This window comes from Scyliorhinus canicula, chromosome 13 (genome assembly GCF_902713615.1).
Source record: "Scyliorhinus canicula chromosome 13, sScyCan1.1, whole genome shotgun sequence".
NCBI lineage: Eukaryota > Metazoa > Chordata > Chondrichthyes > Carcharhiniformes > Scyliorhinidae > Scyliorhinus > Scyliorhinus canicula.
The window spans coordinates 105,562,536-105,589,310 of NC_052158.1; the positions used below are offsets into that span (position 1 = coordinate 105,562,536).

Below are 26,775 nucleotides of genomic sequence, written 5' to 3' on the forward strand. Positions count from 1 at the left end.
TGTCAATTGTGACCTCCAGGATCTTAATGGTGAGGATTCACCAAACATATCATATTGGAGGTCAAGGGAGATAGTTAGATTCTGTATTATTAGAAACAGCCATTGCCTGGCACTTGGTGTGGCACAAATGTTACTTGTCATTTGTCAGCCTAAGCCTGAATGCTGTCTGGATCTTACTGCATATAGACTGCTTCAGATTCTGAGCAGTCACAATTGAAAAAGTTAGTAAAAATACCGACTTCCGATCATATGATAGAGGTCATTGATGAATCAGCTGAAAATTGTTAAACCAAGGGCATTGCCCAAAGGAACTCCTGCAACAATATTCTGGAATTGAGAATATTGGAATTTAGGACAGAGATGAGGATTTTTATTTTCTCGCAGAGGGTTTTGATACTTTGGAATTCTCTTCCTCAAAAGGTGGTTGGGCAGAGTCCTTGAATGTCTTTCAGGTAGAGGTCAGTAGATTCTTCATAAGCGAGTGGTGAAAGGTTATTGGGGGTTGACAGGAATGTGAAGCTGAGGTTAAAGATCAGTCGCGATCTTATTGAATGGTGAAACAAGCTCCTGGGGCCGAGTGGCCTACTCTTGCTTCTAGTTCATATGTTCTTTTGTATTCTGTTTGACTCAAACCAGAGCTTTTCCTCAATTTCATTACAGCTCCTTGATTCCGTCCTTGGACAAATGCTGCCTTAGACACCATTCACTCCTACCCACCTCCAGAATTTGGCTCCTTTGTGCATGTTTAGACCAAATCTGTAATGAGGTCTGATGCTGAGTGGTCCGAGCAGAGACTAAACTAAGCACTGGTGAGCTGTTATTGCTGAAGTTTGAGAAGAAACTGATCAGTCAGTAATCGGCTGGACTGAATTTCTCCAGCTTTTTGTGAAGAGGTGGGCAATTTTCCACTATAGTCGCTATACTGAAACAGCTTGGTTAAAGGCATGGCTAGTTCTGGAGCATAAGCCTTCTGCATTATTGTTGTCACAGGCCATAGCTCTGCTATAACTAGTGCACTCAGCTGTTCCTTGATATCCTGTGGAGTGAATCAAACTGGCTGAAGACAGGTAACTTGTTTGGGGCCTCAGAAGGAGACGTACATAGATAGACCTAGATATTTGCAAACACCTCAACCTTGTTATCTGCACTGATGCTATACTCTAAAATTGTTGAGGATCGGTCTATTCATGGAAACTCCTCCTGTTAGTTGTTCAATTGTTCACCATTCAGGACTGAATGTGGCAGAACTACAAAACTTTGATATAATCCATTGGCTGTTGATTTGCTTAGCTTTGCCGACAGCATTCTGCTCCCACTGTTTAATATGTATGTAGTCCTATGGTTGTTGCTTCACCAGATGGTAGCACAATTTTAAGTATGTCTGAAGCTGTTCATAGCAAGCATTGATCAAGGGTTGGTTCCCTAGCTTGATAGCAATTGTAGGATGAGGGATTTGCCTGGCCATGAGGTTACAGATTGTAGAGAAATAAAATGTTGCTGCTGCTAATTGCCCACAGCATCTCACGGATGCTCAGTTTGGAGCTCCAATATCATTTCTGATTTATCCAATTTAGCACAGTGCCACGTAACATATTAGAGATTGTCCCCAGTGTTAACACAAGACACTTGTCTTCAGAAGGATTGTGTAGTGGTTAAGTTTACTAAGTACTATCTCGAATAGATGCGTCTGTAACAGGTGGATTGGTGAGGACAAAGTCAAGTAAGTATTTCTCTCATGCTGGTTATCTCAACACAGACATGATAGGTTACTGAGCACCTTGAAATTTTTCAGCACATCAGAGAGAGCCAGCATGGATTTGTAAAAGGTAGGTTAGGTCTGATGAACCAGATTATATTTTCTAAGAAGTCACTAAGATAGTGGACATGGGAGTGTCTATCGATGTTCTTTATATGCACTTCCAAAAGGCACTTCTCCTCAGACAAGACTGTTAGTTAAGATTGCAGCTCATATACTAGAGGAATTTGTGTGGTTTTCGGGGTATAAATTGAATATGGGCAAGAGTGAGGTCTTTGCTATTCAGGGGCGAAATTCTCCGACCCCCAGCAGGGTCGGAGAATCGCCCGGGGCCGCCGAAAATCCCGTCCCCGCCGTGGCAGAAATTCTCCGCCACCCGGGAATTGGCGGGGGCGGGAATCGCGCCACGTCGAGCAGTGAGCCCCCTGCGGCGATTCTCCGGCCCGCGATGGGCCAAAGTCCCGCCGCTGGGAGGCCTCTCCCGCCGCCGAGGTTTGAACCACCTCTGGTGGCGGCGGGAGCAGTGGCGCGAGCGGGCCCCCGGGGTCCTGGGGGGGGCGCTGGGCGATTAGACCCCGGGAGGTCAGGCCCGCGATCGGGGCCCACCAATCGGTGGTCGGGCCAGTGCCGTGGGGGCACTCTTTCTCTTCCGCCGCCGCCACGGCCTCTGCCATGGCGGAGGAAGAAGAGAATCCCCCAGCGCGCATGTGCCGGTGGTGACGTCAGCGGCGCATGCGCGAACCGGCAAAGGCCTTTCAGCCAGCCCCGGCGCCAGGCCTGAAAGGCCGCTGGTGCCGGTTTTCGCGTCAGTCGACGTAGTGCCAACCGCTCCGGCGTGGGCCTAGCCCCCAAAGGTTCGGAGAATTCCGCACCTTTGAGGAGGCCCGACGCCGGAGTGGTTGGCGCCACTCCCCTACGCCGGGACACCCCGCCCCGCCGAGTAGGGGAGAATGCCGTCCCAGGCGAGGGGGCAGGAAGAGAGATTGGGAGATTACCATTCAAGGTGGTAGAGGGGACCTTTCGGTATTTGTGTATCCAGGTGGTACGGGAATGGGAGCAGCTGCACAAGCTGAATTGGGATCGGCTGGTAGAACAGATGAGGGGCCGCTTTTGGAGATGGCATGCACTCCCGGTGTCATTGGCAGTACGTGTACAGACAGTGAAAACTACGGTCTTGGGAGGCTTTTGTTCGTCTTTCAGAGCCTTCCAACGTTTATCCCCAAGGCCATAGAGCCATAGCCATAGAACAGTACAGCACAGAACAGGCCCTTCGGCCCTGGATGTTGTGCCGAGCATTGTCCTAAACGAAGATCAAGCTATCCCACTCCCTGTCATTCTGCTGTGCTCCATGTGCCTATCCAATAACCACTTGAAAGTTCCTAAAATGTCCGACACCACTGTCACAGCAGGCAGTCCATTCCACACCCTAACCACTCTCTGAGTAAAGAACCTACATAGGACATCCCTCCTATATCTCCCACCCTGGACTATATCTCTCACCCTGAACCTGATAGTTATGCCCTCTTGCAACAGCTACATCCACCCGAGGAAATAGTCTCTGATCGTCCACTCTATCTATCCCCCTCATCATGTTATAATCCTCTATTAAGTCGCCTCTCATCCTCCTCCGCTCCAAAGAGAAAAGCCCTAGCTCCCTCATCCTTTCCTCATAAGACCTATTCTGCAAACCAGGCAGCATCCTGGTAAATCTCCTTTGCACCCTTTCCAATGCTTCCACATCCTTCCTATAGTGAGGTGACCAGAACTGCACACAATACTCCAAATGTGGTCTCACCAGGGTCATGTACAGTTGCAACATAACCCCCGCGGCTCTTAAACTCAAGCCCCCTGTTAATAAACGCTAACACACTATAGGCCTTTTTCACAGCTCTATCCACTTGAGTGGCAACCTTCACGGATCTGTGGACATGAACCCCAAGATCTCTCTGTTCCTCTACATTCCTCAGAACCCTGCCGTTGACCCTGTAATCCGCATTCAAATTTTTTCTACCAAAATTAATCACCTCACACTTATCAGGGTTAAACTCCACCTGCTATTTCTCAGCCCAGCTCTGCATCCTATCAATGTCTCTTTGCAGTCTACAACTGCCCTCCACCTCATCCACTACTCCATCAATCTTGGTGTAATCAGCAAATTTATTGACCCACCCTCCAGCCCCCTCCTCTAAGTCATTGATAAAAATCACAAATAGCAGAGGACCCAGCACTGATCCCTGTGGTACACCGCTGGTAACTGGTCTCCAGTCTGACAATTTTCAATCCACCACCACCCTCTGTCTTTTATGTGATAGCCAGTTACTTATCCAATTGGCCAAATTTCCCTCTATCCTACACCTCCTTACTTTCTTCATAAGCTGACCATGGGGAACCTTATCAAATGCTTTACTAAAATCCATGTATACGACATCAACTGCTCTACCTTCATCTGCACACTTAGTTATCTCCTCAAAGAATTCAATCAAATTTGTGAGGCAAGACTTGTCCTTCACGTTCTTTAAGGTGTTCTTTAATAAAGTAAATGCAGTGATCTTGGGATTTGTTTGGCTTGGTAAACCCCGCGGGTTAGGAATGTGTTGCTAGAGCGGCGTTGGGGGGAGGGGTGCATGGGGGTTCAAGTTAGTTCAGGAAAGCCAGTGGAAAGGGAGCTAGGGAAGGAGGTCTTGTTTGTATAAGCTATGTTGGCTGGGGTTTGTTACTGGGCCGGGGGTGGGGGGGGAGGGGGGGGGGGAGGGGGAGGGGGGGTATATTGTCTTATTCTTGCTGAAACCTGACGTTCAAAATTGTTAGAATTATAAATGCTTTAATAAAATATTTTCTAAAAAGAAAAGTCGAAGCTCGTGGAATTGAAGAAAATGGGCAAATTGTGTGAGAGGCAGGAGACAGAGTAGGTATAATGGACAGGTATTTTAGTATGATCAGAGGTTTTCCACAAGGATCTGTGTTGGGGCCTCAACTATTCACTGTAATTATAAACTATTTAGATGATGGGGTAGAAAGTAACATATCAGGTGCAATTTAACGCCCAAAAAACAGAGTCCCATTTTGCCCTGCAGCATTGAGAAAGACCCCACTATCAAGCAGGACTCTTTTTTCTGGCTGTGCCTTTGTCACATCCAATGGCAGCACGGTAGCATGGTGGTTAGCATAAATGCTTCACAGCTCCAGGGTCCCAGGTTCAGTTCCCGGCTGGGTCACTGTCTGTGTGGAGTCTGCACGTCCTCCCCGTGTGTGCGTGGGTTTCCTCCGGGTGCTCCGGTTTCCTCCCACAGTCCAAAGATGTGCAGGTTAGGTGGATTGGCCATGCTAAATTGCCCGTAGTGTCCTAAAAAGTAAGGTTAAGGGGGGGGGGGGTTGTTGGGTTACGGGTATAGGGTGGATACGTGGGTTTGAGCAGGGTGATCATTGCGCGGCACAACATCGAGGGCCGAAGGGCCTGTTCTGTGCTGTACTGTTCTATGTTCTATGTTCTAATGCCTTGATCAATGGACCAAAATTATTCAGCCTTGTCCTTATGTCTTTTTAGTAGTCGTTTGATACAACTGAGTGTTTTGCTGGGCCATTCCAGAGGGTAGTTAAGAATCAGTTACATTGTTGTGGGTCCAGAGCCACATGCAGACCAGACTAGGTGAGAACAGCAGATTTCATTCCTAAGTGGACATTAGTGATGTCAGTGATGTACCATCAATTGAACGCGAGACGAGTTGCTGAACAAAAGTATGGCTTTAATATACTAGATGTTAAGCCCTGCGGTCGATTACAGTAGAAGGACGACCGCCGGGAGTACTGGGTATTTATACCCCGCCCTGGAGGCGGGGTTAACTCAGCCTCTCGACCAATCGGGGAGCCGTCACATGACTGGTCTCAACCAACCGGTCGAGAGGCACATGACCGACCAGGGCCAATGGTAAGCCGGTGTTCTGCACCAATGGCAGGCAGCTATGCTAATCATACCACCACAGTCAATGTTACAAAAATACAGTACCCTTTTTCCTTTTCCACAAATAAAGAAAAACATCTTCACATTTCAATGAGGTAGTCTTTAAATTGGATCAATGCTGGAAATTCGCAGTTTCTAAAAAGGGAAAGGATGAATCAACGTTTTGAATTTATACTTTCTTTGGAAAGATTAACAATAACATAACTTTTCCTTTTCAGGCACTAACACATCGGCTTTACGTCTTGAGAATTTTGTGTTTTTATTTCAGGTTTCCAAGTTTTCAAGCTGTTACTGTTTAACCCCTTTGATTAGATTTTCATACACGCAATTTTGTTTTCATCTTCACTGGTCGTTGTGAAATATCACTAAGGACTGGACAACAGCATTTGAATTAATGCAGAGTAAATTCATTCTGATATGAGAAAAGCAGTGACCAAGACTGTTCAGGTTTAATTTTATGTATGCTGGTAGTTTGAACCTTTGGATTCAGCAGTTTATTTTGAATGGAAATGGGATCCAATTAATTTCAAAGGCGTCGCTTAGTGTGTCTCAATTCTATGTGGGCCTATCTGTCACTGCAGTGTGTCAGTGCTGCTGTATTAGAATGACACTTCTAAAACTAATGGCATGAAAATAGATCTGTTTGCAAATAAACTTTAATGTAGCTCATCCCCCACACTTTTGCAACAAATGGCATTTCAATAAGAACCATTATCCTAATTTTCTTCACCATGGAGTCTATTCTGGCCAGTGTAATTGTAAAACTCCAAAGACAGTGATCTATCCACTAGCATCTTTCTTGAAATGCACAGCTTTTAGAATAGTCAAAATTTGGTGAAATACTGTTACTTCTTATTTTTATCACTTTTATAGGGAACTATATAAAACCAGTGTTAATATAAGATGAAACATATACTTATTGATTGCATCCTAAGTTCCCAGCGACAAACAACGAGAATGGAAATTTGGTGCTGTTTTCCGATTTGTGCTGACGACCAGGAGTTGCTGTTTGCACCGAGACTGTTGGGGAGAAATTAGTGTAATGCCAGAAACTGATATGAAATGGGTGATATGCTTGAAGCTTGATCTGGGATTGGGCATTGGGTCTTCTCTGCATAAAATTGGTGAGCTGTGAATGCCAATCAGAGAACCCAATGAAACAGACCTGTTGGGGCCTTGGGAAATTTGTTCAGCTCCAACTTCTGCTCCTTCTGGTGGAACAGGAACAAAATAATAAAACAGTGACTTTAGGATCACTTCTCACGCTTCTATAGACCTGGGAAAACTAAAACAAAAACAGAAGGTGCTGGAAATACCCGGAAGGTCTGGCGGCACTATCTGTGGAAAGAGAAACATCGTGAGTTGAATACGACTGTATCAGAACTGGAGGAAGATAGAAATATGATGGGTCATTTACGACATTGAAAGATGGGGGGGGGGGGAGGAGGAGGAAGAACTACATTGAAGGTCTGGGACAGGGGAAAGGACGGGAGTGATTAAGAACAAAGATGTCTCGGAACAAAAGGCAAACAGGATGGGAACAATTGTAAGGAACACAATAATTGTCGAGACAGAAAAAATGGCAGAATAATGAACAATATTACAGGAAGGAAGTAATTGCTCTGGAGAGAGTGCAGAGGAGGTTTACAAGAATATTGCCAGGCCAAAAAAGTGTAGCTATGAGGAGAGATTAGATAGGTTGGGGCTATTTTCATTGGAATAAAGAAGGCTGAGGGGTGACTTAATTGAGGTGAACAAAATTATGAGGGAAAGAGATAGAGTGGACAGGATGAAACTAGTTCTCTTGGTGGAGAATTCTAGAACCAGGAGACATAGATTCAAGATAAGAGGCAAAAGGTGTAAAAGCGAGAAATCAATTATAACAACTTAAGCCCAATTTCCATGAACTAACAAAAGCCTCCCCATATCCAACGGCCTTCTGTCATCCACTGGCCTCCCCAGCAAGTGGTCACGTTGGCGCCGATTAGTACTCCTTTTGAAAAACGTTAACCTGGGAGAAAGGCTTCTGTGGGGAACCACAGTGGTGAGTAGTCATCTTTGCTGACAGGCAAAGAGCCGGGGGGCTGGGATTTTCACCCTAGTGCTCAGTGGGGGGGTGAGGGACCCTCTGCTGGGGTGGGCCGTCATAGGAAGATGGGGGATCATTGGGGGGGGGGAGGCAATCTGCGGACAACCACTCGCGGCACCACCATATCAATTCCTGGATCATGTGTACTTGTACCAGGGGCCACCCGTGTCCGTTCCCGTCTACCCCAACAACCACCCATAATCCCCACCGACTGCTGAGGCTTCTAGCCTTGCGGCCGAAGGCTATTGCTAATCGGGAATTGGCAATCATGGTTAAGTGAGCACTTCACACATCCCAAATGAATCGCTGTGGGTGGGTGGACCATGTAGCATGTGGGAATCATTGCCTAGCATCCCAATCACACCTTGATGCCTGGAGCCTGTGCCAATACACTGCGGGAGGCAACACCACACACCAGCAGCCAACATTCGAACTCCCAGGGGATGGGACACAGCTCCAGGGTCATGTCCAGGGCCAGATGGTGGGTGAGTGCCACGGGGAGGTGGGGAGGTTGCGATGTCTCCCCCCAGAGACATCGCAACCCCCGAGATGGGAGAGATGGGCAAATGGTTCGGAGGTCAGTTCGCATTGTGGAACAAAGTGACAGAGGCATCATAATGGTTGTGCAAAAAGGTGTTTAACAATCCCCACTACCAATGGTGCCACCACCAACCACCTCTCCAAACACCACCCCCCCTCCCACCCCCTACATACTCACCCCCTCCTCAGTGATCTAAATATGCTTGGCCCTCCTTGCTCTACCACTATGTCAAGGTGTTTCCCCAGGTTGCACACCTGAGGTGTAGGCAGACAGCTGCTTACCTCAGCCCATGGCCTTTGATGCCCCTGGCAGGCATCCTCTGGAGGCTCTGAGGCCAGAGGGCCACGACTCACTTGCCACATGCACAGCTGTGTCGCCCTGTCCCATGTGCTAACTTTGATACGCAGCCAGAGGGGTGGTACTAGGGGGAGTTGGTGGCCAGCGTCGCCATTCAATGGGATGGGTCCGGGTTGGCACTCAGCACCCCCTCCTCCCGGTTGGTGTTTCGGGCCATGGGGTTCACCTTAGGATGAAGGGGCAGCTTGTTCAAGTCCCGAATGTCCCTGCATCATCTGGCTCTGCCAGCCCTAATGGTTCCTCATGGTCTGTACCATTGTGCCAACGCCCTCAGCGACGCTCCTCAGGCAGCGCCTCGGCAATGCCCATCAATGACTGGAACAAGCTCCGCAGCACTTCAGCCATTCCCATCTGAGAACAGGGGCTGGTTTAGCACAGTGGGCTAAACAGCTGGCTTGTAATGCAGAACAAGGCAGCAGCACGGGTTCATTTCCTGTACCGGCCTCTCCAATCAGGCGCCGGAATGTGGTGACTCGGGGCTTTTCACAGTAACTTCACTGAAGCCTACTTGTGACAATAAGCGATTATTATTATTATTATTATTATTATTATGTCCCATGGAACCTCATCAAGGTCAGCCTCATCCTAGGCGACATTCTCCAGTGAGTTGGATATTCTGCCGAGACCCTCAGCCATGGCCATCATCAACTACGCGACGCCTTGTACATCTTCATCAAGGTGCTGACGTTGTTCACCAGGCTTTCCACTGAGTTTGTGACCCTAGCAGTGTTGGCCTTGATGCCACGCTTTGCTAGCACCATCTCCTGTGCCCATAGCCTCTGGGACTCCTCCAATCATTATGGATCTGCTGGAGTGATACTGACATCTCTCTCTGAATGTCCTGGCTGCTCCCTATCATCTCAATAAGCTCCACATTCCTCTGTGTCACAGGCTCAGCATCAGGTTGAGACCCAGCTGTGTCCTGTGATCCAGCAGACCTCCAACTGCTGTCTCGCCTGGGGGTTCCTGTCTCCACCTGATGTGCATCATCAGTAGTTTGGTGATCCCCAGATTATGCCTGAGAAGCCTGTCCACTAACATGTCCTACCGAGGTGTGTGCATCTGCGCTGTGGAGGTTGGGAATAATAGCTGTGCCGCGACTATAACAGTTGCATCCTCGGAGTTCTCCTCCAAGGTGTTCTCCTTGGAGTCAGGCGATGGTGTTGCCCGGGGTGGGCCAGCGCAGTCGGCTGGAATACCTGCGGGAGAATGGACAGTCTGTAACACAATAACAACTCATGTTTGACAGGTCCTCTGTGTGGAGCCCAGTAGTCCCTCACCTCTGCGGCGTTTGCCAATCTCTGCGATCTGTCCTCGGCCACCCCTGTCATCTCCAGGGCCTACTCCTCAAAGGAGGTGAGGATTCTTAAGTCTGGCACCCCGCCAAAAGTCTGGGCCCTCTCCCGACGATTATGGGAGAGCTTTTCCTGACGAGACACAGATGGGCATCGTTAGCCACGCACATGGTTCACAGTGGTGGTGGGGGGGTGGGGGGGGGGGGATTGAAGGGGGAGGGGGTGGAGGAAGGGTTGGGATGGCATGGGGAATTGGGGGTGGATGCTCCCTTGGGGGCGGGGGAGCGGTAGGGCATTGGTGTCTACTCACACGTGCTGCCCGTGTAGGTCATTGGCCTTCTTCTGCACTGGAGGCCAGTAGTCCTGGTCACACTCCCTGAGCTGATGCCACCTCAACTTTTAAGAGGGCCACGAAGAATCCAGCCTGAGTCTTCAGGATACAAAGAAATAACATTTATTTACAATAACATATATATATATACAACAGCAGCAACTTCCCTTGCAGCAAACTCCCGTCTCTCTCTGCTGGTTCCAAACTGGCCAGCTCTATTTATGCAGGGAGTCTGCTAATGATTTCTCTGCCCCCCTCATTGGGGAAGCTCATACTCCCACAGGATTGGGGGATTGTCATTAGTCCACAGTCAATGGTAAGCAGGCAGGTTATAACATCAACCCAGACAGCACTGGCTACCTTGTGGCTGACTCAGGCGAACAGGACATCCCTCCTGGCCTCCACGGTGTCTACCAACCTCCCCAGGTCAGCATCTACGAATCTTGGGGCCAGGCTCTTCGGCGCCATTATTGCGAGCTGGTTGGTGTTGGCTAAGCAAGTGCATCTCAAGTGCTGCTCGATTATGTTAGTGGGGGGATGGCGAGGTTGGTCCTGGCGAATCAGCTGGCGAGCCTTCATTTGTGGCGAGAAGCCCCTGAGGCCTCATTAAGTTGACTTATTAACATTGAATTGCGTTGCCTGCCTTGCTTGCCCGAGCACCGGGAAGCTCGCAGCAATTCACCTTCGCTGCCACACTTAGAAGTTTTTCCGGAGTTTTTCCGCCCCTCGCCTGTCAATTGTCCAACAGAGAATCAAAAATGAAACACTTAATTTTAAACTCTGGTAGAAGAATAAAATCTGTACATTTTACAAATGCTGAAAATCAATAGAAATATCAATATCCTTCATTACATCAGAGCTGAACATAAATTAACATGAAGTGGCCAACTATCTTTGTTCCAAAGTAAAATTTTGTCAATTAAAGCAATGGTATGTTTGCAGCTGAGGGAATATTTGATAATTGAATCTGTAAAATTATGACCAAAGTCCACCGTTATCCCAATTTGCAAAAATGTTTCACTCTTTATAAACAAGTCATTTAAGAGAGCTGAGGGGATTACCTCATTTTGCATTCACCTCCTTATCTCTGTAACTTTGTTTAGCTTTACTACCCTGTAAAAACTCCATTGAAGGTGGTCTGGGAACCAGGAGAACTGGCAAAATTGGCAAGGTGAATTGTACGATAACGGTGCCAGATTTCTTCCTGCTGCCGTGGCAAATTGTCACAGGCAGGAAACATAATGGCTCTGCCAATGAAGGGTGACTTCCTGCCCCCAAGGGCATTTTGTCCATGTCAGGAGGGCTCACTGCCGAATTGGGAGACTGCTGAATGAAAGCAAATGGCTTCCCAACGGATTTCAGTGGGGCGTCCTTTTTGATGAGTATACCATGGCTTCATGGAGGGCCCTCCCAGAGACAATGGCTGCATGTGCGGCAACGCCAGGGCCTGACTGTCAGATCCTAGCTTCCCCAACCTTACTAGCCTCTCTTCGAGTGTGCCTGGCTTGTGTGATGCCCTCTCTGTGAAGCTGCAATCTCAGCATTGACTACTGACATTGGTGATGCTGCTAATCTACTGGCCCTCTGAATGAGCCAATAGCTCTTGGGGGCAGCAGCCTTTTAATTGGCTGTGACAGTAATATGCCACACTAGATTCACTGCCTGCCGAAGTGGGGTCATCTCCTGCTTTTGGCCCCAGTAACAAGATTTGCTGCTAAGTGGCAAAATTCAGTTCTGTGTTTCTCCAACCTTCGGCCTCTTGTGCGTTCCCATTTCCTTTCCCCAACCCTTGATGCTGTATTTTCAATGCCTGGGCTCAAGCTCTTGAATTCCTTTCCTAAATCTCTCCACTTCATTCTCCTCCTTTAAAATGTTCCTTAAAACCTACCTATCAACTGAGCTTTTTGGTTTTTGTTTAAAAAAATCTTTATTTTTGTCACAAGTTGGCTTATATTAACACTGCAAAGAAGTTACTGAGAAAATCCCCTAGTCGCCACGCTCCGGCACCTGTTTGGGTACACAGAAGGAGAATTCAGAATGTCCAAATTACCTAACAACACATCTTTCCAAACTTGTGGGAGGAAACCGGAGCGCCTGGAGGAAACCCACGCAGACACAGGAAGAACGTGCAGACTCCGCACAGACAGTGACCCAAGCGGGAATCGAACCTGGGACCCTGGTACTGTGAAGTAACAGTGTTAACCACTGTGCTACCATGTTGCCCATTGAATATGTAAACACCACAGACAGTAACCTGGATCCGGGACCAAACCCGGATCCTTAGCACTGTGAGACAGCAGTGCTAACCACTGCGCCACCGTGCTGCCCTCGCTTATGCACCTGTGCACCTTGCTCCATTAAAGGCACTATTAAATGCAATTTGTTGCTGTATAAAGCATAGCAAGTTGGATTAAAATCCTTGAGCAGTGTTTGTTATACATGAAAATCAGGCAAGGAAAGAAGGCCACCATTAAAGAATCAGCCTTTGCTCCAGAAGCCCATTATAATTTAAATAGTAATTCTTCACAGTTGACACCTAATCTATGAATATAAATTACTTCACGGGCCATTTATTCCTTAATTGAACTACACCAATATGGAATTACAGAAAATGTAGATGAACACTTCTATCGTTAGTTAATTTGAGGAATATATAATTGTACTTGACTTTCTTCAGAAATAAGATATTTTGCGTTTACAGTCTATATAGGTTTCTAATACATTTTTAAAATGTTTTTAGCTTACAAAAAAGTGTTTTACAGAGGATATTGGTATGTTTCAGACCATCCGTTTAATTACTGCCCTTATTTTCTGGCAGATGGTAAATTCCTGAAATGAATGTTTAGATTAACTAATTTGATTGAATTTTCCCAGCCCTGTGAAAATGGGTTTGGGACTGGGGTAGGAGGGAAATTTGTTGCGCAGTGCGATGCGTTGGCTCCATGACATCTTCCCACCTCCCAAGAACTTTTCCTGGAGACGGGCTTCGAGTGGTAGTAACTACCTGTATTGGAGCAGCACGTAGCCACTTCAGACATTTAAAAAGAGCAATTAAGCCATGTTTTTCAAGAGTATAGATTTCATGAGCAGCGTATGTCCTTGTGCACTTCACCCCCTCCTCCGTCCCCCTTACCACTGTGCCTGCTTCCCAGCAGGAGGTAGGAACCTCAGACCTCCTAAGGCTGCTAATGAGCTCATCAGCAGTAAATGGCAGAGTTGCTGTCAGCTCACATCACACACTTGCCATTAAGCTCTTAAATAGTGGCGACAGCTGGCTCTGATGACCAGTTACATGTTACTGTCCAGCCACTCCGCAGATGTTAATAGCAAATGCAGTGCCTCTCTGCCATTCCATCAGCCTGGCCATAAGCAGCAACCTTACTGATCTGACAGTGGCCTGTGTTGTTGCAGGCATGAGGGCTTGCATTCCAGCCTCAAGAACTTGCCCTCCTCCGCTAATTGGATGGCAAACATAGAGGCAGCTTGATAATTGGCTGACTCTCAAAAAATGAGGCCGTGGTGGGAACACGTTCAAAATGTGCAAGGTCGAGACCAAGAAATGATCCCCTGATGTTGGGTTCCTGACACCCATGGGAGAAATTCATCCCATTGACTCTCAACTATTCTGTCTGATTCCATTTATACTGCTTTTTAGCTTTTTCATAAGTTCATAGTACAGACACTAATTTTAGATTAAATTAATATAACTTATAATTGGAAAATGGTGGATCAATTGTCAGGCAGCACATTGACGAATGCAAGTGATGAAAATGTTTCAATCAAATAGATTTTTGACAGTAAGTTTTTTTTATATTGAGTGATGGAAATACTTTAGAATAAATAAAGTTAATTCTCGTTATGATATATATGGACCAAGGAAGTGACATTTTCAGAGATTATTTTTTCTTTTGATTCTCTGACCATTACAAAAGAGAATGGACACAAAATTCATTTGCAGAAATCTAAAGATTTAGATGTATTGCTATCATCTATCATGAGGAGTATCTAACTTGACTGTTCTAGGTCTGTGGTACTATCTGTCTCACCATCGGAATCCATGCCTGTAGGCCATTTATGCAGAGATCAGTTTGAGATAAAATGTAGATTTCTCAGAATGGTCCAATTTTATTCCTGGCTGTGACATGCACTAGAATCATTAAAGTGATTCATTTCAAAATTGTACTTGCAGGTCTTTTGACTAAAGTTGTGTTCAAGTACCATCACTGCTTTTTTTTTGCCACAAACACAAGCTTGGGTGAAGGAATGATGTATTGAATAACCTGCAGATGAGAAGAGAAATTAATTCTGTTACAAATGTTATGGTGCAACTGCCTTAAATGAGGTTTTGGATATTTTGTGGTATGAATTACATCAAATAGATTTATATATTCCATTTCAGTTCAGTCCCAATGTGGCACTTCCCATTACATGTATTATATTCAGTTATTTTTCACAAATATAGCCAACAGTTCTGACGGTATGAATTCTGCAAGAAGGTCCCAGGACTACTGTTTGTATTGATTTTAATTTTAGATACTTGACTTTTGGAATGCCATTCAATTTGCCACCTTGAACTGACTTAAATGTATCGCATATATACAAATATTTAGGAAAACATATTGTTTCGCCTCCTTGCAGAGGGAATATTGTCAGTTTTCCTTCAATTTTGAAGTGATTATTATTTCTCTGCACAATATATTCAGGAAACCACAATTGCTGATCATTGATTTGAACAATATATTGATTCCAAAAAAACACACTGGGCGGAATTCTCTGTTGCCCTACACCGATATCGTAATCGGGCGGAGTATCGACTCCAAAGCACAAAGCGGGGCCGGCGCCGGTTTGACGTCGGTCAGCCATGCATCCGCCCCTTGGAAATGGTGCCATCGTGTCGCGCGCCACGTGATGCTTCGTCCCCAATGGGCCAGTGATCCAGACAGCGTGGGACGTCCTCATGGTCGGGAGACCGACTGTGTCCAGCACCGCCACACTCAGCCAGGATCCCTGCTGTTGGACTGGGGGTTTCCGTGAGGGCTGGGGGGACTGGTGGGGGGGTGGCCAGGGGTTGGCCTGTGGGGTCACGGATGGCAGGTCGGGTCCGCGCACAGCTAGCGCTATATTGTACGGCACGACCGCTGCGGGTCGTCAGCTGTGCGCATGCGCGGTCAGGGACCTGGCCATTCTCCGGCCGTTTTCGGCGTGGGAGCCGTGAGTTTCACCCGGCACCACTGCTAGCCCCTCACCAGTACCGGAATCGGTGAGGGGTTGGCGGCGATTATTTTCGCGGATATGCCCCGCGTATTCTCCGTTCGAGCCGGCACTTAGCCGCTGAAACTGAGAATCCAGCCCACTATTTTTTAACCACTTTGTTCCTGGTAATAGTTTGGTGTTTGTACCCTATATTTTTAAGGGATTATCAGTCTCCTTGGAGAATGATTCTTTCTTTTAAGATTGCGTTCAGCAGTAGTAGGTAAATTGCTCTTCGATAATGTGTATATTCTTAGAAAACAGATATTGAAAATGAAAAAATGAAATGAAATGAAAATCGCTTATTGTCACGAGTAGGCTTCAAATGAAGTTGCTGTGAAAAGCCCCTAGTCGCCATTCCGGCGCCTGTTCGGGAAGGCTGGTACTGGATATTGCCTTTGGCAGTTAAATATTTTGTGCTTAATATTACTATTCTCTGTATGTTTTTACATTATACTGGATTTATTAGGACCAGGAAAAAATGACACTTTTTAAAGACATTTTAAAATATTTTTACTTGATTTAATCATCTGGATTCAGCATGCGGAGCCAAAAATATATTTTGGCTGTATCAAATTCATATTTTCAATCTGTTGTGGATAGAGGGAAGTTTCCTCTCCTAATAATATCACTGACAAAAATTGGAAACTATAAATTCTTCCTAGCCCCATTCCATATTTCTGATGTACAGAACCAGAAGCAACATCATTCTCACTCTGTGTCTAAAATGCATTCTCCCATACTTCCATTATGATAAAACACAAAAAAATTAGAGAACCATGGCATTAACTACTATTTTCCCAGTTTGAGCACTGGACTCAGGAAGCATCTGTTAGGCCGCAGTGCCCAGCATTTAAGTGGTCAATGGAAAGACCCTCAGAGCTTTGGCTGAATGGGACCTGCTCAAGTGGGCTTAGATCATGGCCACACACAAGGTCTTATCACCAGGAGAAAAAACCTTGAGCAGAAAAAGTATTTTCTTCAACTGGAAAAAAGAAAGAAATGCATTTCTATAGCACCTTTCATAACCTGAGCCAGCTTAGTGGCTGCCTTTGTTGTTCTGCTGCTGCACCCGAAGACCTGCCACTGCAAGTAGCCTTAGTTCTGTTCCAACTTCACCGGCATTCTCCACTCGACTTTGGCAGCACGGTAGCATTGTGGGTAGCACAATTGCTTCACAGCTCTAGGGTCCCAGGTTCGATTCCGGCTTGGGTCACTGTCTGTGCGGAGTCTGCACATCCTCCCCATGTGTGCGTGGGTTACCTCCGGGTACTCCTGTTTCCTCCCACAGTCCAAAGATGTGCAGGTTAGGTGGTTTGGCCATGATAAATTGCCCATCGTGTCCAAAATTGCCCTTAGTGTTGGGTGGGGTTACTGGGTTATGAAGATAGGGTGGAGGTGTTGACCTTGGGTAGGGTGCTCTTTCCAAGAGCCGGTGCAGACTCGATGGGCCGAATGGCCTCCTTCTGCACTGTAAATTCTATGATAAGAAGCTATGGACCAAAATCTTCTGGTGCTGCTGAGAGTGCGTGGAGTTTTGGCTGGAATGCTAAATTTTCCTTTCTTGTTTGCAATGGGTCCTGCTATAGATGAAACCAGAGAATCCAGCCCATGGCCACAATTCTCCTAAAAAATGTCCAAGTTCATTTGTGGCAGATTTTTCAGGGAGTTTCCCACCAGCTCTGCCGGCGATTTCCCCACCGCTATTCAATGACACTTAGGCACTTTTGTGGATCACGGGGAGTTTCTCACCGGTTTAGCCACGCTTAGGGTGTGATTCACAGGGCACTCTCGCTCAAGTGAAACAAGGCCGGTGAATAGCAGAGAGGTCAAAAACGAGAACCGCGCCAGGCGCCAAACAGTTTGCAATGCAACCGGCCTGCTCCTGTAGGTAAAATTGGGATCTCACCTCATTCAGTGGACCAATTACCGGTGAATTGCGTTGTCATCCTCACTGGGCCGAGGGCCAGAAAGTTCACAGCAATTTCCGTTTGCTACCATACTGAGAAAACTTTACAGAAAATCGTGACCTTAAAATTGTTTTTCGCGCTGGGAGCAGAAGTCAGAAATTGGACTGCCATTTTGAAAAGACAGCTTGTGGGTCCCTCACATCTCCTACCCATCACCCCCCCCCCCCCCCCCCCCACACACAAACACACATGGACACTACCCCACACCTCCCAAGTGAGGACACCACCCTATGGGGTCCCTGGGGGCCCTCCCTCTTTAGGCTCCTCGGCCCCTTCCAGGACCCCCCGCCCGTCACCCCCCAAACTTCCCAGGGCCCCTTTTTATCTGCCCTGCACATCTCCCCCACTTCAAACTACCCTCCACCCGTCTTTCTTGGGCATGGCACCCCTTGGGCCCTGCACCTTGGCAATGCCACCCTGGCACCTGGGCACCTTTGCACTGGCACCCAGGCATTGCTCCAGCCAGCTTGACAGTGCCACCAAGGCACCTTGGCCGTGCCAGTGGCAGTGCCCGGGTGTCAGCTGGGCAGTGCCAAGGTGCCCACAATCTAGAGGTAGAGCCAGGGGGCCACCCTGCACTGACCCTGACCACCTGACTCTCCAATGGCCGGGTGCCATTCCCCAGATGCCATTCCTCCTCGTCCACATTTGCATGGACCAGCACTGATCGGCGCAGGGGAGGCTGGTGTGTCCCAGGTGAGTAAGTCTTCAGTAGGTTTGGTCCCGCCCCTTTTGGGTGGATTAGATTTGTTTATTGTCACGTGTACTGTGACAATGAACAAAAGTACTTTTCTGCGTGCAACTCAACAGACCATTATGGGAAGAAAAGGGAATAAAAGAAAATGCATAATAGGGCAACACAAGGTACACAATGTAACTACATAAGCAATGGCATCGGATGAAGCATATAGGGGTGTACTGTTAATCAGGTCAGTCCACAAGAGAGTCGTTTAGGAGTCTGGTAACAGCGAGGAAGAAGCTGTTTTTGAGTCTGTTCATGTGTGTTCTCAGACTTCTGTATCTCCTGCCGAAGGAAGAAGTTGGAAGTGTGAGTAAGCCGGGTGGGAGGGGTCTTTGATTATGCTGCCCGCTTTCCCCAGGCAGCGTGAGGTGTAGATGGAGTCAATGGATGGGAGGCAGGTTCGAGCGATGGACTGGGCTGTGTTCACGACTCTCTTAAGTTTCTTGCTGTCCTCGGCCGAGCAGTTGCCATACCAGACTGTGATGCAGCCAGATAGGATGCTTTCTATGATGCATCTATAAAAGTTGGTAAGAGTTAATGTGGACATGCCGAATTTCCTTAGTTTCCTGAGGAGGTATAGGCATTGTTGTGCTTTCTTGATGTAGCATCGACGTGGGTGGACCAGGACAGATTTTTGGAGATGTGTACCCTAGGAATTTGAAACTGCTAACCATCTCCACCTCGGCCCCGTTGATGCTGACAGGGGTGTGTACAGTACTTTGCTTCCTTAAGTCAATGACCAGCTCTTTAGTTTTGCTGGCATTGAGGGAGAGATTGTTGTCGCTGCACCACTCCACGAGGTTCTTTAGGGCAGCACGGTAGCATGGTGGTTAGCATAAATGCTTCACAGCTCCAGGGTCCCAGGTTCGATTCCCGGCTGGGTCACTGTCTGTGCGGAGTCTGCATGTCCTCCCCGTGTGTGCGTGGGTTTCCTCCGGGTGCTCCGGTTTCCTCCCACAGTCCAAAGATGTGCGGGTTAGGTGGATTGGCCATGCTAAATTGCCCGTAGTGTCCTAAAAAGTAAGGTTAGGGGGGGTTGTTGGGTTACGGGTATAGGGTGGATACGTGGGTTTGAGTAGGGTGATCATTGCTCGGCACAACATCGAGGGCCGAAGGGCCTGTTCTGTGCTGTACTGTTCTAGTCTAGTCTAGTTCTCTAGAAGTTCCGAATCCGACGCCTCACAGGACTTCGGGTGAATCCGCAAGAGGCCTCTCCCGGGATTCTCTGGCCGCATTGTGTTCTCATTCAAGCGCAACGTGGCCAGAGAATTGTGCCCATTATATCTACTTCCACTTCCTCATTCAAATACCCCAGAGAGTGAAAATTCAGCTAAAACTGTGGGGTCATGTCTCTGATGGGATAGGCCCTGCCAAATGTGCCCCAACTGGAGTTTAAAAGCCATATGGTCTTGCAATGATGCATTCTTAATAAGAAGTCATGATACCTCTTCTTTGAGAGAACCAGCAGATTTTTTGTATAAACAGAGGAGCACCAGGATTGTAAGGGACGAATCTGGTGTTCTTCAGATGCGTACACGAGTAACGTAACTAATTGATAAGAGTGTTCTGCAGGGCCGGCTCAAGGCACCGGCAACTCGGGCAGTCGCCCGGGGCGCCATGTGCTAGGGGGCGCCAGAGACTCGGGTCCCGCGCATGCGCAGTTGGGCCGGTGCCAACCAGCGCATGCGCGGTGGCCGCCCTCCCCCGCGGTCCGCCTCCGCCCCTTCGGTCCGCTCCCCCCCCTCGGTCCGCTCCCCCCTCCCCCCCCCCCTCGGCCCCCCCCCCCGCGGGTCCGCCCCCCCTCGAGTCCCCCCCCCCGCCCCCCCCCCCCCCCGCGGGTCCGCCCCCCCTCGGGTCCCCCCGCCCGCCCCCGCCCCTCCTCGCCCCCCCTCGGCCCCGCCCCTGTGCCGGCGCTGGGAGCAGATTTCAGATAGAAATGATTGATATGAAATGGAAGGTTGCCGGTTTCTCACTGACATGCGCTGTACCCAGCATCTCCCTCACTCTGTAATAAAATACAGGAATGTCCGGGCCCCATTGCAACTGGGGATATGTCCGGCTGCTCTCTCAGTTTCTGCTCGTTTCCTTTTCACAGATTCAGGGGTAAGAGTGTGTGAGACAGGGACCCGGGCGGAGAAAGCCCGCCTCACAACTCAAAGCCCAACACATGAGTTTGTCTCGTTCAGCTGGAGTAAGGTGTTAGGAAATTGACCAACCGTCTGGGAGGGGAGGTGTGTGGGGATGGAGCAGAAACTGGGATTGAAGTGGGAGCAGACAGGCTGACTGGCTCTGGAAAGGACTGGATTTCGGCGGGAATATTACTAAATGTTAATTGTACCAGCTCAGCATTGAAAAGCTGCGGGTTTCTGACCCAGTTGAATATGAGGCTCCAATCTGTAAACTTGGTGCCGAGTGTTGTATTCACTTCCATTGTGGAGAATTCAACAATGTGGGTTGGAGCAGGCAGGAGGAGGTTTCCCGCCCCCGCCCCCGGCCCCCCCCGGGCCCCGCCCCCCCGCCCCCCCCCGGGCCCCGCCCCCCCGCCCCCCCCCCCTCCCCCCCCCCCCCAAGGGCGCCGAAGTTCAGCTTGCCCGGGGCGCCAGCAACCCTAGGTCCGGCGCTGGTGTTCTGCACAATGCCTGAATTTCTCTACCTATCAAAACTTGTGCAAAAGACATTTTGGTGCGGTATAAGATGGCTGATGATATACTATGAGCCCATTCCACCCTATGGTTGTTGACCAAGTTCAATCTCAAGATATTGATCAAAAAGCATTATAGAGTTTGATTCAACTAATGGTAACAAAGTCCCATTGCAAGCGGATTTTGCCATTGTGCCGAGAAATACCTGTCCTGCTGCCTGTGACAGGGAGCAGTGCCGGGACATTGGCCGGGCGTATTCCTCGACCCCCCCCACCCCCGCCCACACCGGGAGGCTATGATTACCTCTGTGCCCCCAGAGGGATCCCCTCAACAACCTGAAAACCAATCACGCCAGAGGGTATCACCTTTTTCGGTTCTCTCCAGATTTTGAGCTTTCGCCAAGTTGCTTATGGATAGAGAAAGGGCTCAAAATCTCTCCAATGGAGTTAAATTTTACATGTCCGGAGTAGGTGTGTGTTTCCCACGGTGGGGGAAGCTCAACCCCATGGTATGGATAGCAGGGCGGGTGCAGGATACCCTATTTTTAAACTGAAATGTTTAAATGACAGGTAGGAATGGGGAGATCATTCTTCAGGGGCTGCCTTTTGCTAAATGCAGAGCAGCCTTCCCTTAAACTGAAACATCCCTTCCTTCTTACCTGCTCCGTTCCTAAACTCATCCCCTCTCCCAGTGTTTTTCAAACTTGTTTTCCCAGGACCCACTTTTGCCAACTGGCCTGCCTTTGGGGCCCATGCTGGCCAACCTTTGGGACCCATGCCTCATTTGCTAACCCAGTCTATCCTGATGGCCTTGATGGAAGGGCATCAACCTGAAACTTACAGCCATTTCCTCTTTTACCAATGAACATGCTGCCTAGCTGGCTGAGTATTTATAGGGTTCTACTTTTGTGTTATGAAACACATATTCTGAGATAATATTTTGTCATTTTAATTAATGCTCACGGAAATGCAGCTCAAAGCTAAAATTCAGGGCGGGAGAAAGTGAAAGGCGTCTCCTTTTTCAGATATCCCGTTTCCCCTTTGTCAGGGACATGGCGTCTTCCACATTCCAAGTGTGGAAACTGCTGGGATCTATGTTGACTGGATGAGTTGTTTGAACGAATACATCCGTGTTCACAGGCATGTGAAATCAGCACAAGTGGGCAAGAATTTAATGAAATTGGAAAGAAGGGACTGACAGATTTTGTGGTCAATGCTGTGTGTGATGATATGCATAAGCAGTCATGTAAATATTAACAGATACAGCCTCCAGCCAGCAGGTGGCAATAAACCACGGGACATTATTACCTCGGCAGTCTGGAGATAGTCGCCGTAGTGGATAGTCGCATTTGTAGTAGCTCTTAGATAATTTTTAATAGTAATATAGTAGTTAGTAGATTTTAGTAGTTTTCAAATTGTTATCTGACCCACGTTATTGTTTAACAATCAACATTCAGCGAGTCACGAACGTTCTCTGGTGCATCAGTTCCGTCCAGACGAGCACCAGAACGTAACACTGTGGAAGGGTGAAAAACAAATATGTGCACAGTCACAAAACAGTCTGAATCTGATTTGCAGGTCTTTCTAAACATGCCCAATGTTCAATTATATTCAGCAATTAGAACTGAATTTCGGATAGTGCCATATAAATTTACCTCCAAGCCAATGTGCAATTTCACCTTGATCATTTAATGAGAGTAGGTGACTCCCTCCCTTTGTCAATTGATAAACCGATTAGCTACGATGTTTATGATCTTACCAATCCTTCCCTTCAATAGATAAGTTGCCACCCACGCTTTAACAATTTGGTAGGTTAACTATGTACCACCTTAAACACCCTTCATTCATCAGTGCCCAGCTTTATTGCATTTCCAGGCAGAAATGCTGAGCACAAATTAGGGGAGGATTTTGAGATATAAAGCGCAGTTCTGTTCTGACCTACAGTGTGCACACACAATCACTTCCCACAAGTTGCATTCACCCGTGACCTTCCTTATAATGTTCATCCATCAGCTCCTATGTCCCTGAAACCAATACAATCCACTGATTATTAATTATTTAAAATAATTAAAGGAGAAATATTGATAAACCTGAATCTGGTGAAATAAGCCAGGATGCTTAATTGTCAAATATGTCCTTCTTGTAATCCGTTGTTTAAGGAGAGGACTGAACTGACATTTTAGGCAGGAATTGCCCTGCAGGCTTTTGAATGCTTGCAGCCATTGGGAAATTAGCGGCCGATGGACACAACGAGAAGCAATTTTGACCCTGCCTCCACGACCCTTCTGACACCTGCCCATGACCTACCCGTGGGTCATGACCTGCACTTTGAAGAACACTGCCATCTCATACAATGCCCTTCTTCCTAAACTTCCCAAGCCCTCCCTATCCAAGACCCCGAACTGCTCCAGGAATACAAGGCCTTGGGGTGCTGTCTTCAACGACTGTCCCAACTGTTGCCAGTGGCGACCTCCTGGAGCTGCCGAAACTGAAGGATCTGCTGGCCAATTCGCCAATGTAGGCTGGATGTTCCACTCGGCCTTGAAGCTACAGATTTTGTTCTGCTGAAAACGCCCCACATTTTATAATCTGGTAAATAATGGAATTGGAAATATAGCTAATGATAATTCGGTGCAAAAGCAGTGATAATAAAAGTACCACACGATCAATTAGATCAAATGAATATAAGCATCACTGTAGGTCCTTGCCCATAATCCTGGTATGAACTGAGCAACCTGGGGATTCATGGGAGTCCAACAGAGGGTAAAGTCTGTCACATCAATGAGAAAGATTATCTATGGTATGAAAACAAATAATTAGAACCATTTTAAAGTCGCTCAGGTTGAAAGCTATGGGGGAGAAATTTGTTCATGTAGTGGAACTCATGTCAATTATCTGGAGCAGGCAGTGCTATGGGCCATGATCTGCTCTTCAGTGATAACAATGAGGAATGCCACATGGGCCACATAGGTATCAATTCATGGCACTGTCTGGTCTCTGGGGAATCAGCGGGATCGGCATATGAATATATTTCTTCCCCTTTATTTGGAAATATTGTTGTAATTTACTGATTTACTGAAAATCCAAACTTCACACGACACCATGAAAACAGGTCTCATCATGTAGCTGTTATGACACAAATAGTTAAAATATAGCTGAGAAATATTCAGTATGTTTACTTCTTTTAATCTGATGTTTAATTAGACTAAATTTCTTTCCTTATTTTTTTATTGCCACAGGATTTTTAAGCACAGGTGACCAAGCTGCTAAAGGAAATTATGGGCTTCTTGATCAAATACAAGCATTACGTTGGATTAGTGAAAATATAGCTTTCTTCAGTGGCGATCCATTACGAATAACTGTTTTTGGATCAGGCGCCGGTGCCTCTTGCGTCAATCTGTTGACTTTATCCCATTATTCTGAAGGTAACCGTTGGAGCAATTCAACCAAAGGTATTAAGCAGGTTGAAAATTTTGACAATTTTGGTGTCTGCATGTCACCGCCATTAGTATCATGTGATGCTATGTATATATTTCTATATAATTGTTGACTGAAACTCAGAAAAGAGCAACCTCTTTGGCTGTACTAGATGCTTTTTTTACTGAGTCAACTCTTATGTGCATGCTCACATTTTGGTGACACACTTTCTCTATCCTGTTGATCTTTATAAACAACAGCAAAACACAAATTCTAGTGGACTTCTGAACAGCACGCCAGCACATCAATGTCGCTGATGCTTTTCGTTCTTTCCCCTTCTTACAAAAGTGGTTATCTGCCAAAATGAAGCCACTTCTTGAAATATATGCTGCCAAATTATTTTACTAATGACGGGCAGACATATTAAAGTCCTTTTGTCATGCCACTGCACTTTCATTCTGGCACCAGTGATGTTACTGGATTTGTAGAATTTCAAATAAAATGAAGGAGAAAAATTTGTGCCTGGTTCAGAAATCTTTTGTTTGAGAATGCATGAGCCGCTTGCTGTCATCTGAAAAACGTTTGAATGTTTTGCATGCATGATCCAAAATTGTCAAAGCATCGAGGTCACAAGCAGATGTTTATGTGCGTGAGTATCTGTTTACCCCACATACCTATCACTAGAAGAGTAGATTAGATTTTAGGTAGAAGGCAAACTTTGTCGTCCATTAGTCCATCACATTTATTTTCTGCATCTTGCACCAGCCATTATCATTCACCCTTTTGCATGACCATTGCCTGCCTATCAGTTATGTTCTGTTTGTCCACTGTCATTTTTGTGTGATTTCTTTATATATTTTTTTCTTTTATAAAACTAACTGAATCGGGAGAACATCTCCTGAAAGAGTACTGCAAATGAAAATTTGTGTGTTTCACCAATGACTGGCAAAATTGCATCGATATTTTCCTCCCAATTCCTTATTTATGGAAGGGACTCTCTGAAAAGAAGAGAGATGTAAGCCTGTTATATCGAGGCTTACAAATAACATGGGATTTCACTAATCATACCGAAGGGAAACATTGAAATATTAAGCACATAGATTATTTTGTCTCAGGATCTTTGCTGTCTGTTTCAAAGATCTTAAATATATTTTATGCCTGCACAGTGTTGCAAAAATGACCAGATTTGGCATGATCACTTTTTAAAGTGTTGATGATTTATGTGAAGTTGATTAATGAATTGAACTCCAACTTGGAACATTTCAAAGAGTGTTCATTGATATACTGATCAATGTGTGTAGATTAAGTTTTGAATACTTCATCTTCTTTCAATTATCATCTGTCATGCTGGCGCATAGAACCATTCTCATATGGTGCAATAATTTGATTTAAAGAGTTGAAGTTGCCTTACTGTCATTTATTTTTCCTAAAGTTTAGGTCGCTGTTTAGTATTTAATATTTTTCTGAAATGAAACTTTTTTATATCCTGTATTTGCTCTTGACTCAAATATTTTGCAAACAAACTAGCAAATGTAATTAAATTATTTTGTGGTTGAAAGTCAAGCATAAAAAATGCAAGAAATTCTGAAATGTTCTCTTGTGGTTAAACTTGGTGGTGGCTCACAGGACTCAAAATGATTCTCTTGGTTTTCTGTATTTTCTAACGTAATCTTTGTGGAAAGAAATGTAATATTCTTTAAAGTACGAGGGATTTTCCTCATATTTTAACTCAATCCACAAATATGTTTTTACACTTGAAATACGTTTTGTCTTAAATAGAATTTCAGTGAGTTTCATAGAAATCCATCGAGTTGATGTTTAGGTTTTCCTGTAGAATTGGTTTATCCAGTTGTCATCCTATGGGGACTTATTTTAACCAAACTGTAAACTTTAAGGGAGAAGATGTTCTCTTATAGAATATAAACCAACAAACCAACTTTAAGACGATTTGCCTCAGCCCTGAGTTTTAAGATATATTTGTAATCAACTGCAGACTAAAATGAAATATTATTTCTTTTTACCATTGATTGCTCCAAAGTATAATGAAATATTTTATATTTCATACTAAATTTATCCTAAATGTTAGTCATATGATTTACCAATTTTTTTTCCCCTCTGGGTTCTTTATTAGTTGTTGGAGCTGTTTAATGACCAAATATATTGAGTTTGTTTCACTTTTCAATATTTTATCACTGTTCATAACTTCTAATATTTGTAGCAAACAAAACAGCATAGTTACATACACTAGATCCCCAACAGAACATCCCCATAACTATTTGCACAATACATTAGGTTATGGACTTGATATTTATAGTATTAAGTGATTGGCCTTATCAGTTCTTAATAAACTGATACATTAGAATCCTACCTAAACCCAAAATAGAAACTGAAATTGCTGAAAATACATCAGCTCCTGTAAAGAGAAAAG

General features: G+C 46.2%; 1 protein-coding gene across 14 annotated transcripts in view; it reads left to right on the top strand.

The window, feature by feature from the left end:
- nlgn1 (neuroligin 1) overlaps positions 1–26,775 on the top strand; it is a 729,467-nt gene that overhangs the window by 684,132 nt on the left and 18,560 nt on the right. For 11 of the 14 annotated variants that reach the window (XM_038815189.1, XM_038815188.1, XM_038815190.1 and 8 more), the window contains one exon: positions 24,170–24,382. In XM_038815189.1, the coding sequence (XP_038671117.1) occupies positions 24,170–24,382 (213 nt within the window). The remainder of the gene's footprint in view (positions 1–24,169; positions 24,383–26,775) is intronic. The other 3 variants (XM_038815192.1, XM_038815195.1, XM_038815197.1) reach the window with 1 other exon arrangement.